Genomic DNA, 12859 nt, shown 5'->3' with positions numbered 1-12859 from the left:
AGTTTTCATTTGCACATTTACAAATGCTCTCCTATTGGTTCCCACAGAGGCACTTCAGCTTCAGAGCTGTGATTAATCTGATGTATGCTTTGCCTTTGACAAAGTGCCATAACATCCTATCATATTATATTCCAACTCGTGATATTTAAAATTCAAAATCCTAAAAGCACAGCATGAATCAAAATATGGGTTGTGCTGAAAACAAATACCTGCTTTCATTTTTCACAGTTGCTAACAAAAACGATGCCAAAGAAGGATTGATCATAACTCTAGTAAGAGACATCTTACAGCCCACACTGACACAAGAGTGTCTGTGCTCAACATAATAGGGTGTAACAGATGTGAGCTATTATCGGATATGTAGTGGTAGAACTTATTTGTCCATAGACTTACAACACCATCAGTGTCTCATATGATCATGAAAGTTATATGAAAAAAGCAAAGCCTATTTCAAAGTGCAAGCGTCTCAAAAGCCACAGATAGATTTTCCATCAATTCAGAAGTTCCCCAATCTTGTGCTGAAGATTGCTTTTAAGACAACAACAGTTTCTAATGTTGCTCCCCACAAGGAAGAGTCCTTGGAGATGGTTCCAAGTTAAAACTTAGCTCCTCCTGCAAGCTGATGTAGCTGCATTGAATGGGCAGGTTAAAGGGGGAAGAGAAGGTCTGTATACTAAGAACTGTGTGTGTCCTGCACCAAATGTCTGTGAAGGCACTATGATGAATCAGTTCTGAGTTTAAATTTAGTGGATATGCACTTAGTATAGTTTTGTTTCCATAAGGGCGGAGTATCACAATCACTTTTTTTAGATTCACACAATGAGATTCTATGTGAATTTGATGAATTTGAATGGGCATTAGAAGCAAGTTTTGTTGTTGTTGAGTAGTGTTCTTACGGAAAATAGCAAGTGCCAAAATAAGAGAGACTTTTGTGGAAGAGGCAGACAAAGGTACTTTGCCAGCCCAAGCAGCTATACCACACAATTCAATAAGTGTGCCTTCTGATCTCCTGCACTGCCATACAGCATGTGCGTTAGGAGCTGTACTACAAAAAAAGTAGCCACACTGAGGGCACTAATGCAGATAGAAAACTTGTAGAAATAGAATATTTCACCCATCCCATCAAAACTTTAACTTAAAATGGCAGCAATATGAAAAAAAATTATCAAAATGTGGCAGGCCTCATCCACAATTGTTTGTTTTTTTAAAAAAATTATTTGCTTTCTACATTTTGTAGAAAAATGGAACAAGGCTATCAGGTATTGTTGAATATCCATTGTCATTTAAATGTTGGTCTATAATGATCACAAATCAGAACCCTCATCCACAATTGTAAGGAGACCAGAAAGATATGGCAACTGTAGTGCAAAAAGACAGAACAAAACCTGAGTAAGTTATTTGTAATGTTGGAAACTGTATTAGAGTATTAATTTCTTGGTTTGTAACGAAAGGCAATGTCAGTGTCTGGCAAGAGTATACCAAGACCTATTCTACTCTTGTCTTGTCCAACTTGCTTTTCTTCTGTTATTTCCACATCAAAATATGCCAACAATAAAACCAAGAACAGCTTAATTTCATTCATTGCAAAGAACCTGCCAGGACACTTGCTGATTCCAGAGCCAAAAGGCATCAGAAAGTATTTCAGCTTCCTTCCCTGTTTGTAGAAGGTGCTTTTCTTCTTGCCATCCTCTACGTAACGATCAAATTTATACTTCTGAAAAATAGAGAATGTGAGCATTAATATAGTTGTATAAATATAGTGATTACAACGATGTCAAGATTGATCTGAAAAGCAAAAAAGAATAAGCAGTGGTGTGCTACTTTTAGAAGGCAAGGTGGTACCTCTGTCTTAAGCACTGTGAAAATGCTCTGGGGAGACAGCTATGAGTTCAACTCTGGAATCACATCCAGAGGCTGCACATTTTGCCATATTACTTTCCCCACATATCTTAGACTCAACTCATGCGCTTTTGTTTCCCAGAATGCGGTCAACACAAGTTGACTCTTACTGACTTTGCTCCTTCTGATCTTGAGTTGAGTGCACACAAACAGTTGATGACAAGCTACATCCAGTGGCATAACTAGTCACTCGGGTGCCCAGTACAGTGCACATACCCTGCAGCCGGGGACAGGGCGAGCTGCCCATGGGGGGGGGGCGCTGCATAGAGTGTCTCTGCCTCTCTGCTGCCTCCCCCTCAGCTGTAGGGTGGCTCAGGGAGAGGCGGTGGGCAGATGCATGCCCCACACTGCTGTTTCAGGCAACACAGAGCCTGCATGCGCCCAAGCCACCACGTCACTCCCAGGAGAGTGCAGGCCCCGTGGTAAGTGTAGGCCCCTGTGGTGTGGTGCCCAGTGCCAGCCACGTTTCGTTACATTTGTTGACTGAACTAAAAAGTTTCATGAGCCCATTTTTTAAAAAAACAACTCATTTTGTCACCCCCCCCCCCCAGTGATGACATCCGGCATGGCCCACAACTTCCCCCACCCGCCTTCCTCCGCCACTGGCTGCATCCTTTCATTTTTCCAACATAACCCTATGCATATCATTCCACAATTAAGCTGAATAGGACTTTCAGGAATGTGTGTATAGGACTGCAGCCCTAGTACACTATTTATAGGCTGCATTAGTCCATTCATGACAAACGATGTCGGGCAGAAAGGCTATTGAACTGTGATGATCCTGGTTTTGTCAGATCCTTTCCAGAACTAAAAACTATGATTAGTATTCCAAAACTTATAATACATCCTTATAATAAAAAAGGAGAATTGACTCTACTTAATGTCACTAATTAGAATTCATTTCACATGAAACGATGGAACATAATACCCAAAGAAGTAATGGAAAACAATTACAATAGCTGTGCAACCCTGTAAACACACGTGTCCACAGACAATATTTTTTGTGTGAAAATGGTGTATTGTGAGTCTTGAAGTGTATCTCTGTAAAGTAGCTAGGAAAATCCAAAGTGGCACTAATTTCCCCTCAACAATCCAAGTTAGTTAATTTTAAATTAGAAAAGTAGTTACTGCAAAAATAGGAAAAAAAGGTCCAACAATTAAGGATTACGGGTGGAATATCATTGAGCATAAGGAACTCTGAGACTTTTGCCCAAATTAAGTAAAGGTTAGTACCTCTTTAGTGGAGAACTAAGTAACTTTCATGTTAAATAATCAGGAAGCAAAGTGGTAATCACAAATTATCAGAGACAGGACACAGAAGGAAGTTGACTTCTCTAGCTCCTTATGTCAGCGCCAGTTTGTGTGAAAAATGAGCTGCTGTAAATATATATAAAAGTAATAGCCCAGATTGAAGCACCATATTTCCCTCTATTGGAGCCTAAAGCCTACAAATACTAAATGGCTCTAGTCTGATCTCCATTTGTCTTGTTTTCAGGAACCTAATTTAAAGCAATTAAAGAATTAAAGAATAATTCAAATTTGATTGATTATACACAAATTCAACTTAAGCAGAAGTGGCAATGGTGTACCCCATCATAGTGGCTCTTACAGCAGAAGCTTTGAGAGATTTTTTAAAAAAATGTAAACAATGCATATCCTTCAAGAAGTTCTGGAAGATGCAGACTTCCTCTGTCAAGGAAGTGCTTCTTTAGTGAGGAAAGTCAAATTCCCATTGCAATAAGCACAATATTTGTTTATTTATTATCAATTTTCAATTGTACTCACAGCTAGCTTTTGTGGGTTTATCCAGAAGTTGACTCTGGAAAGGTAGAATTGCATTTAAATCAAGTTTACCTACGGTATGTATGTGACATTTTGCACTACCATCTGAAGGCCGAGAACCAAAAGGTTCACATGGGCTTTGTACAATTGCAGGTAAGAATCAAGAATAAAACTTTTAGATCTTCCAGTGGAAAGGCTTTGGAAGATCCAGCAGATCTTGGTGTCAGAGGACAAGAAAGTGGTATACATCCACCTTAATCCTTATACTATGGTTGGGGGAAAACTTTTTTTTTTTTTTGTAAGCTGAGTAGCAACAGGGAGTCAGTAGTGGGGATGGTGAGGCAAAAGACCCTGGGCCCAAGCACACATGCATATTGTATAAAGGTGCAAAGCCCTTCTTTCACACCCTGTGAAACATAAATGTGCAGTTTTTAAAAAACTGGGCAACGGCGTGCCACGCGCCCGTGACTCCCAAGTCTCCCCTGATCTCCTGCCCCCTTCCCCCTTTGTTTTGACAGATTGGGGGAGGCTTGGGAGTCCCGGCCGGCCAACTGTTGCCCAGGAGGGGCGCAAGGTGCACGGTTTCTCTGCCGGGCAAGGTGCTAAGCCCTTCTTTTGCACCTTGTGAAACATAAATGCCCAGAGTTTTTAAAAAACTGGGCAGCAGTGCACCACCCGTGGCTCCCAAGCCTCCCCCGTTCAGTCAAAACAAAGGGGGAAGGGGGCAGGAGATCTGTACCACTGGACGTCCCCAGTCCCCCCTTTGGCAGTGGCGGCTGGACGTCCCCCAGTTCCCCCTTTGGCAGTGGACGTCCCCCCTTTGGCAGTGGCGGCTGCAGTGACAGTCAGCAGCCCGGAGCCAGCCTGGTAGCGCAGTTGGCTCTGGCTGGCTTCAGGAGCTGCTCGCTGCTCTCTGCCATGGCGCCCACCATTTTTCCTCACTGGAAGTCTCCATATGATGCGTTGCGACACATCATATGGGGACTTCCAGTGAGAGAAAATGGCGGGCGCCACGGCAGCGAGCAGCTCCTGAAGCTAGCCAGAGCCAACTGCACTACTAGGCTGGCTCCGGGCCGCTGAGGCTGCTGCTGAAATGTTTCCCGGGGACAGATTTACAAATCTGGGAACATTCTGGGGACGGAATTTGTCCAGGGACAGATTTGCAAATCTGGCAACTGTCCCCAGGAACCCGGGACATCTGGTAACCCTACCTTATACCTGCTGTGCAAGGCTGGATTTAGGTTTGATGAGGCCCTAAGCTACTGAAGGTAATGGGGCCCATTATATCTCCAGCTGTCCTTTGTCAACAACAAATTGTCACTTTTTTGTGCTGAATATATGCTATATTGTAATTTATGGACCTAATAAGTATCTAATGCCATTTGCACATAACAAAATATGTATTTTATCAAAGCAGGCGGGGCCCATTACTTACGTCATAGGATCCTACAGAACACAAACCACTGTTGCTGCATGTAGGTTTTATTTTATTTGTTTTTTATCTTATATTTTGGAAATTTACATCCAGTTTTTCCCCCTTTAATTTTTTGGGAGGTCCCCAAGAGAGTGGGGCCCTAAGCTATAGCTTGTTTAGCTTATACGTGAATCTGGCACTGCTGCTGTGTGAATAAAGCTGACTGTTTTGTTATAAAGTCTGTTGCTTGGACAAAAATGGATCATTTAGTGTGGCAGAATGTACTCTGAAACTCTGCCTATTGACACCAAGCAGGTGCCTTCACTGTACAGTCGTACCTTGGTTTTCAAACAGCTTAGTTCTCAAATGCAGCAGCGTAGCGTGGGTTGTCAGCACCCAGGGCAAGGAAAGTAATTTGCGCCCCCTAACCCGTGGATTTGCGCCCCCTAACCTGTGGATTTGCGCCCCCTAACCCGTGGATTTGCCCTAACCCCAGATGTTGCGCCCGGTGCGGCCGGCCCCCCCTGCACCCCCCACGCTACGCCACTGCTCAAATGTTTTGGCTCCCAAACACTGCAAACCCGGAAATGAGTGTTCTGGTTTGCAAACTATTTTTGTAAGCTGAACATCCGATGGGGCTTCCACGGCTTCCGATTGGCTGCAGGAGCTTCCTGCAGCTAATCAGAAGCCACGCTTTGGTTTCCAAATGTTGTGGAAGTTGAACGGACTTCCGGAACGGATTCTGTTTGACTTCCAAGGTACGGCTGTACTCTTTTTGGCACCTGCTGAAAACATTTTTGTTTAGACAAGCCTCCCCAGACATGTAGAAGGTGGATGCATGTTATGACAGTATCTGTTTTTATTTTATTGCTGATTTTAGCATTTGAATGTCTCAAAGTGTTCTTTTTCCCCTGATAATTTTATTGTTTTATTTTCTTTGTATACCAGTTCAAGGTGGTTGTTTTTGTTTTTACAGTTAAGCTGTGTCTTAATTTTATGAAATAAATAAATAAGTGTTAAGTAATGCTATGCTCATATGCCATAACTAGTGTGATTGTAAGGTAAAAAGTAAAGGTACCCCTGCCCGTACGGGCCAGTCTTGCCAGACTCTGGGGTTGTGCGCCCATCTCACTCAAGAGGCCGGGGGCCAGCGCTGTCCAAAGACACTTCCGGGTCACATGGCCAGCGTGACATCGCTGCTCTGGCGAGCCAGAGCCGCACACGGAAACGCTGTTTACCTTCCCGCTAGAAAGCGGTCCCTATTTATCTACTTGCACCCGAGGGTGCTTTCGAACTGCTAGGTTGGCAGGCGCTGGGACCGAGCAACGGGAGCGCACCCCGCCGCGGGGATTCGAACCGCCGACCTTTCGATCAGCAAGCCCTAGGCACTGAGGCTTTTACCCACAGCGCCACCCGCGTCCCAGTGTGATTGTAGACTCAGTCAAAAAGCCACACAGAGGCAGTAGTACAAATGTAAGAAGGGCTTTTTTCTGCCTTCTGAGTTTAAGCAGGAACAATGGCTGAAAATAATAATAATTTAGTCACCATATTAAAACACATTAAAAACATTTTGAAACAACTTACAATGCTTGTTTTCAGATCAAAGCCCTGTGATATTCTGTGTGATGCCACAAGTAAAATTTCCCCAGATAATCCAAGTGATTTTACAAGTCTATACAGTGGCAGGCAGTCTTTCAAGTAACCTGGTGCCAAGTTGTTTAGGGTTTTACATGTTAGTATAGTGTATATAATCAGTTATTTTATGTATCATAAAGGAAGAAAGCTCTTCAGAGTCATACATGACATATGTAAATCCACAGCAGTCATTTCATGGCTCTGTTTGTTTAATTAATACAGAAATCTTTGTTTGCCTGTGGCCATCTTCCTCCAACTAGCAAGAATTTCTCAGTCAAAATCTAGGAAACATGACTATGCAATTTGCATGCAGGTGATGAACTTCTGGAGCTGTATTAAGGCTGAGCTAGGGTGGATTAATTTCCAGCCTTTGATATTCATTAACTTTTGCTTCAGATGGGGAAAAAATACAAGGAGATGACACAATTACCCTCAAAGCTTCACTGCCGAGCAACAGCTTTACAATCTTGAGTTCACAACGCCATACTAATTGACCACTAAAGGGCCAATCCCTATAAAGAGAGGTGAAAAAGCATAAGGCTCAAGAAGACACCGCTATTATAGGGGCTTTAGAGAGTCAATGATGCTTTGGGGGCACTTAGCTAAATGGCCCACATTATTTGCTCTTTAAGCCACCTTCTATTATCCAGCCTTCTTTGGGCATCCAATGATCCACTTCCAAACAAAGCCTAGATTTAGCCTCAAGTTTATGGTAGTCAAGGCACAATTGTCAGTTTCTCTCAAAGGGGTAGCAGTCACCCTCATCACCATATTTCCCTCTTCAGGCCAAGAATCCTTTGACCTGAAGGCACCTTGAAAAGATCTGAAAGTAGGAAGATTTGTTCCACAAGAAGGAACAACACCCCCCCCCCCGCTTTCTTTTTCTTCTTTTTTTAAAGCTCTCTATATTACAAAATGCCTGGCTGCTGAAATGTGCCTGAAGTGGTATGTCTAATAGCAGCTGAATGTTTACCTTGGGATCTTCGTAGACCTCGGGGTCCATGTGCAGAATTGGAGGATAAATTGCTACCAAATCTCCTTTTCTCAAGCTGACTTCCTGGTTCCCTTCAAGCTTGAGAATAAAATCTTCGCTGGCGATGCGGATGTTTGTGGAAGATGAGCAAAATCGGAAACTCTCGTTGACAGCACTTTCTGAATATAAATAAAGGGGAATTTGGGGGTGGGGGAGAGAGAAAGAACCCCAAAGCATTAAAGATATAGAAGGAGATTGGAAGTTATAAGCTGCTACAGCTGCCAAAATTCGACAGGTCTACTAGAGCAGGCTGGCAAAGAAAGCAGTGTGTGTGTGTGTGTGTGTGTGTGTTAAAAAGAGGTAATAAACTTTCCCAGAGGGCTAGAGAAGAAGCTAAGCACTTCTGAACTTTTAAATATAATCTTTCCCGATAGAGTCAATGAATTTAGTTAGGCTCTAGGCAGTGCAGTGGGTTTTGGGTGGAAAAACCATTATTTGGGCATCATGTTGAAAACGCCACAATCAAAAGAGATGAATGCTTTTATGCATTTCCATACATTTCAGGGATTGGGAACAAATACCAGGCATAGTTTCAATGGCTCTATTCTGCCTGGTTTTTTTTTTTTTTTTTTAAAAAACCACAACCATGCAAGACTGCAGCCATGCATTACAAAACCATCTACTTGAATAACCCTACAGCCATATGCGAGGCAAGAATATTGGGAATTAAGGAACCCTTCATAATATCTACTGCTGGCTGGGCAAATTCAAATTAGGTGTGGAGCTTTGACAAGTTAATGGGGGGAAGCCCATATACAGCGCAACGTTTTGACACAAATCCCAAACCTTTTTCCAGAAGCCCACCTTAACTTGGAAGGCTCTAGAAGGCAAATGTCCTTGCTTTCCCAGTGGCCTTCACCTCTTGCTCCTAGCACGACAGATTTTATGGCTAATTTCCGGCAATTTATCCTGGCAGTTTGAGGAGGAATTCCTTTGGGAATAATATGCATAATTTGCATAAATCATTCTGATAGCATGCATACCAGCATGTAGCTGCTGTCTGGGCCTGCATCTCTGACTTTATAATCAAAACTGACTATCTTTCCACCAGCGAGGCTGGGCGCCGTAATAGGCGGCATGACTCCTTCAAGTCATCAGTGTGAAAATTAGTATTTACAAAAAAAAAAAAAAAAAACCAACTATGAAAAGCCCCAAAGCAGAGCTTCCTTCTCACCAAAGAGTCAATAGATGGTTGCTTTCATTTTTTATTTGGAATATATGAGAAACCTAAGTGGTATGTGAAGCCCTGTGACCTACCCCCTCACTTAGCTTACTAGAGATGGTAGACCCCAACAGCTAGTTTACTAGAGAGAGTAGCATCCCCAGCATGGAAACATCTGAAAAAGATAATAACAAACGTTCTTTCACTAAAAATTAAATCTGTTGCAGGGCGCATAGCAAATAAAGTGGCCTTGGATGCTTTCTCGCAGGAGTTTTTTCCTTAAGCGTGCATTTGTCTAAAGAAATGAGGCTGCGGTCAGCTCTGTGTGGCCAGCGCCGTGATTCAATGTGACGTACTGTGAGGCTGTGCATATTCTTTTGGACTGCCTTCGTTACTATAATCAGGGAGAGTCAAATCGGCTTGTTGGTGACGAAGCCAGAAAAGAACTCTGGTTCCAGAACACAGCCTCTACTGCAGATAGCCACAAGGCACCTGACACGATAGATTTCAACTGGCAGCACTCTGGCAACAAAAAACTTTACGCAGTACAAAGGAAAAAAGGTCCAGACTCCACTCCTCGGCTGCCTCCCGCCGAGGAAATGCGAAGCCAAATAACACCCTTTTAAGTCGGCAGTGTGGAAATGGTAGCTGACATACGTAACGCCATTGTGCGCTGATGGATCCAAACCGGTGGGAGGGGAATGAAGAAAGCAGAGCGGTGACAACAACAGCCGTAGCAGCAGCGAATGAGCAAAACACAGCGAAGGTGCCACCGCTAAAATAGGTTTATGCTGAGTAGCACGAGCAACACAGCCATGTCAGATTGGCCGACATGCTCCCAGGAAGTATGGCAAGTCGCGTTGCCCATTGCGGTATCGCAAATGACAATTGGGCAAGCACATCCGATGCGGGAGCTAATCACAATAATGGAGCTCAGAGTGTGGCTTAGTGGTCAGATCATAAATGACAAATCTGTTTTACCTTCCAGGACCAGCTATGTGGGGGAAGGCGAGCTTGGCTCTAGCTCTGAGCGATCATGCCGATAATCCTTAGATGACAAAAGTAATGAGTCACATTATGATCAACAAAGGAGGATGGAGCTTGTGTGGCTCTGCGGCAGCCTACCATTAAAATAAACAAACAAAAAGGACGTTTGCTTCGACGTTTCACCCCCTCCCCCAAATAAAACCCCTTCCCCGATAGCCTCTGTACGGATGCCCAAAATCCACATTGAGAAGAATGACAACTGGATGATAAAACTGCAGCCTGCACTTGCTGTTGTCATACTTCAGTAGCCACAAGCCAGTGCTCCTGTCAGACCAGCTGGGTAGCTGGGGAGGTCTTCCATTCTGCACCATGAGGTACAGTAAATTATCCAGCACGGTAGAGCAACATCTGTTTCTGTGCTAGTGCCGAACAAACAAGGCAATTTAAAGCATACCAAGGGATAACCAAGCAGCAAATGAACATGACCCTCGTTTTTCCCCTTTCCTACACGCACACACACACACACACACACACTCAAGATGCCGAAACTTTCAGTGCTTACAAAAAGGGGTTTTCAGGAAAGTCGACATTTTCTATGCATCGAGAGACCACAGGCACCTCACAGTATTTTTGGAATTTTCCCACTTGTCTCTCCCCCCAAACTCCGCTCACTCTTATATACTCTTTCAATTTCACCCTGGATCTTTTTTTAAAAGTTGAAGCCGTTTCAATATACTTATAAATATTCAGTCTTTAAACCTAATTTGCTATACTTAGTTCACATGCCTTCAAGCATTTGTCTTCCAATTTCCACTGAATAAATGCGTACTAATGAGAAATAGAGCAAGCTGCTGAGGCAAAGCTGGGCGACTTGCGCCTGGCCTGCCACCAGCTTGTGATAGGCAGGCAAATTGAGTTAAAATGAAAAGTCTTGTCAGCTGAAATACAACACGGTAGCCAAACAGCAAGCTGTCAATCATCCAGCCAAAACAAGGGACTGCAGGTAATAAAAGGTCATTGTGAATCATTAGTGCATTTGGCTTTTGTAAGCAAGTTAATTTTAATTAAACATGATCTAGATCTGTAACTGTTTAATAATAACAATAATAAACCTTACAGTACATAATGGATAGTTAATTTTATACTAAGCATTCTGCAGGTAAATAAGAGGACCCTATACGTATCAGGAGTGGCATGGAAGAAAAAAAGTCGTCAGGGTATGCAGATATTCTAGATAGGTATTTTGTTCATCCAGGGTGATATGACTACATAATGTTTAGAGAAAGAAGTGATTCTGTAGCTGAGAACTGGAAAACCCTAAGTACATTATAGCATACAGATGTATCCCTATAACATGTCTGTTCAGGCTTTCTGAAGTGTTTGCACCCTGACATACCGGCTGGTTTTTGTTCTTCTACATCTTGCTGAAAATAAAGTCATTATTGAAGTAGTTCTCTTTTTTTGATGGAAATGCCTGGAACGCAATAATGCTCCAGGGAAAGAATAATTCACAATAGGAATGTATGCAGCAATTAAAATTTATGCAAATAAAACATGACCCAAGCTAAATGCGCAGTGATGAGGCATAACTGTTTAATCTGTTTTGCTTCCTTAAATCTTGGTGGTAGTTGTAAAAAAAATTAGACCATTTCTGTGTATCAGTTTCTAAATTAAAGCTCTGCAGCAAGCCATAGTGGCCAATAATACATGTCACTGGGAATGCAAAAGTCGTTTTCTGATTTCTTTGCAAAAGAACATGTAGCACCAAAAAAGTTGACTGGAGAGTTATGGAGATCCCTGAGGGAAGAAATGTAAGCTAGCAAATGGGATCTGGTGAAGTAATATTTTCCTGACACTTTTAATTCTGTGATAAAGCTGGCTACAGTGATTCCTAAGAAACAATGTTACCAGCACTGGAAGATTTCTCCTGATCTGCTTCAAGAATATATATTATTTGTACCAAGAAGTAATTCTGTAGTGGCTCTCAAGCAATTTAGAAACACTTGGGAGTAAATAATCAACAGAAAACTGCTTTTTTTGTTTTTGTTTTACTAGCTTTCAGCATCACCCATGTGGTGATTTGGTAGTTGACACACAGTGCTCCCCACAGCTCAGTGGTGTCCATGGATTCACCATCTTTTTAGTCATAGACTGTTATGTCTAGAGGGACGGAATGGAGATGAAGGAATCACAGCATGGAAAACCAAAAACAAAGGGCAAAAATGCTGTTTGGATTTTTTATATATACAGACAGGAACATGTATATAAGGAGGATTGTTCTGACAGAGGAAAACCTTTGACTGAAGAGCTGTACGGTGTTTCTAACTGCTTTTATAAATGGTTACTTGTACACCACTTAAGAGATTGTCATAATTAAGTGGCTGAAGAGCTGTACGGTGTTTCTAACTGCTTTTATAAATGGTTACTTGTACACCACTTAAGAGATTGTCGTAATTAAGTGGTATATGAATTGTGAAAAACAATGACAAATGATCATCTGTACTGTTTTACTGTTTATTTATAAAAAATATTTGGATACCGCTGCGTCCTTAAAAAAAAATTATCAAAGTGGTTTACAGCAATTAAAACATAAAACTATAAAATTTAAACCATAATTTTTTTTTCAAACAGACATGTTTTATATGGGATTCTATATGGAATTGCTTTAAACTGCTTTTAATGGTTTTTACACTTTTCTTGTTTTATGGTTGTAGCTGTTTTATCATTGTTGTGACCTGCCCTGGGAACGTCTGGTAAAGGGGAAGTGAAAAATATAATCAATAAATAAATTATTAAGAATTTGTGCATTGAGGGTCTTGCAAAATGGCAACACTGATTTAGGCAGCAATACCTGAGGGCTCTACAAGTTCTTCTGCAAACAAAGCAAACCTGACTCTATTTGTATGGTCAGGAACCTTGCTCCTGACAGTAGCTATACTGTGGAGCA

The 12859-nt window shown here is 42.2% G+C and overlaps 1 protein-coding gene across 1 annotated transcript in view; it reads right to left on the bottom strand.

Annotated features, from left to right (window-relative positions):
• Positions 1 to 883: 883 nt before the first annotated feature.
• Positions 884 to 12859, bottom strand: part of CYP7B1 (cytochrome P450 family 7 subfamily B member 1) — a 106021-nt gene continuing 94045 nt past the window's right edge. The window contains exons 5-6 of the mRNA XM_028736842.2: positions 7704 to 7882; positions 884 to 1714 (exon numbers count right to left, since the gene is read on the bottom strand). Coding sequence (XP_028592675.2) covers positions 1427 to 1714; positions 7704 to 7882 — 467 coding nt within the window. The 3' untranslated portion in view covers positions 884 to 1426. The remainder of the gene's footprint in view (positions 1715 to 7703; positions 7883 to 12859) is intronic.

This window comes from Podarcis muralis, chromosome 8 (genome assembly GCF_964188315.1).
Source record: "Podarcis muralis chromosome 8, rPodMur119.hap1.1, whole genome shotgun sequence".
Classification (NCBI taxonomy): domain Eukaryota; kingdom Metazoa; phylum Chordata; class Lepidosauria; order Squamata; family Lacertidae; genus Podarcis; species Podarcis muralis.
Note: the sequence above shows the minus strand (reverse complement) of the source record. Positions and strands in the feature narration are given on the sequence as shown.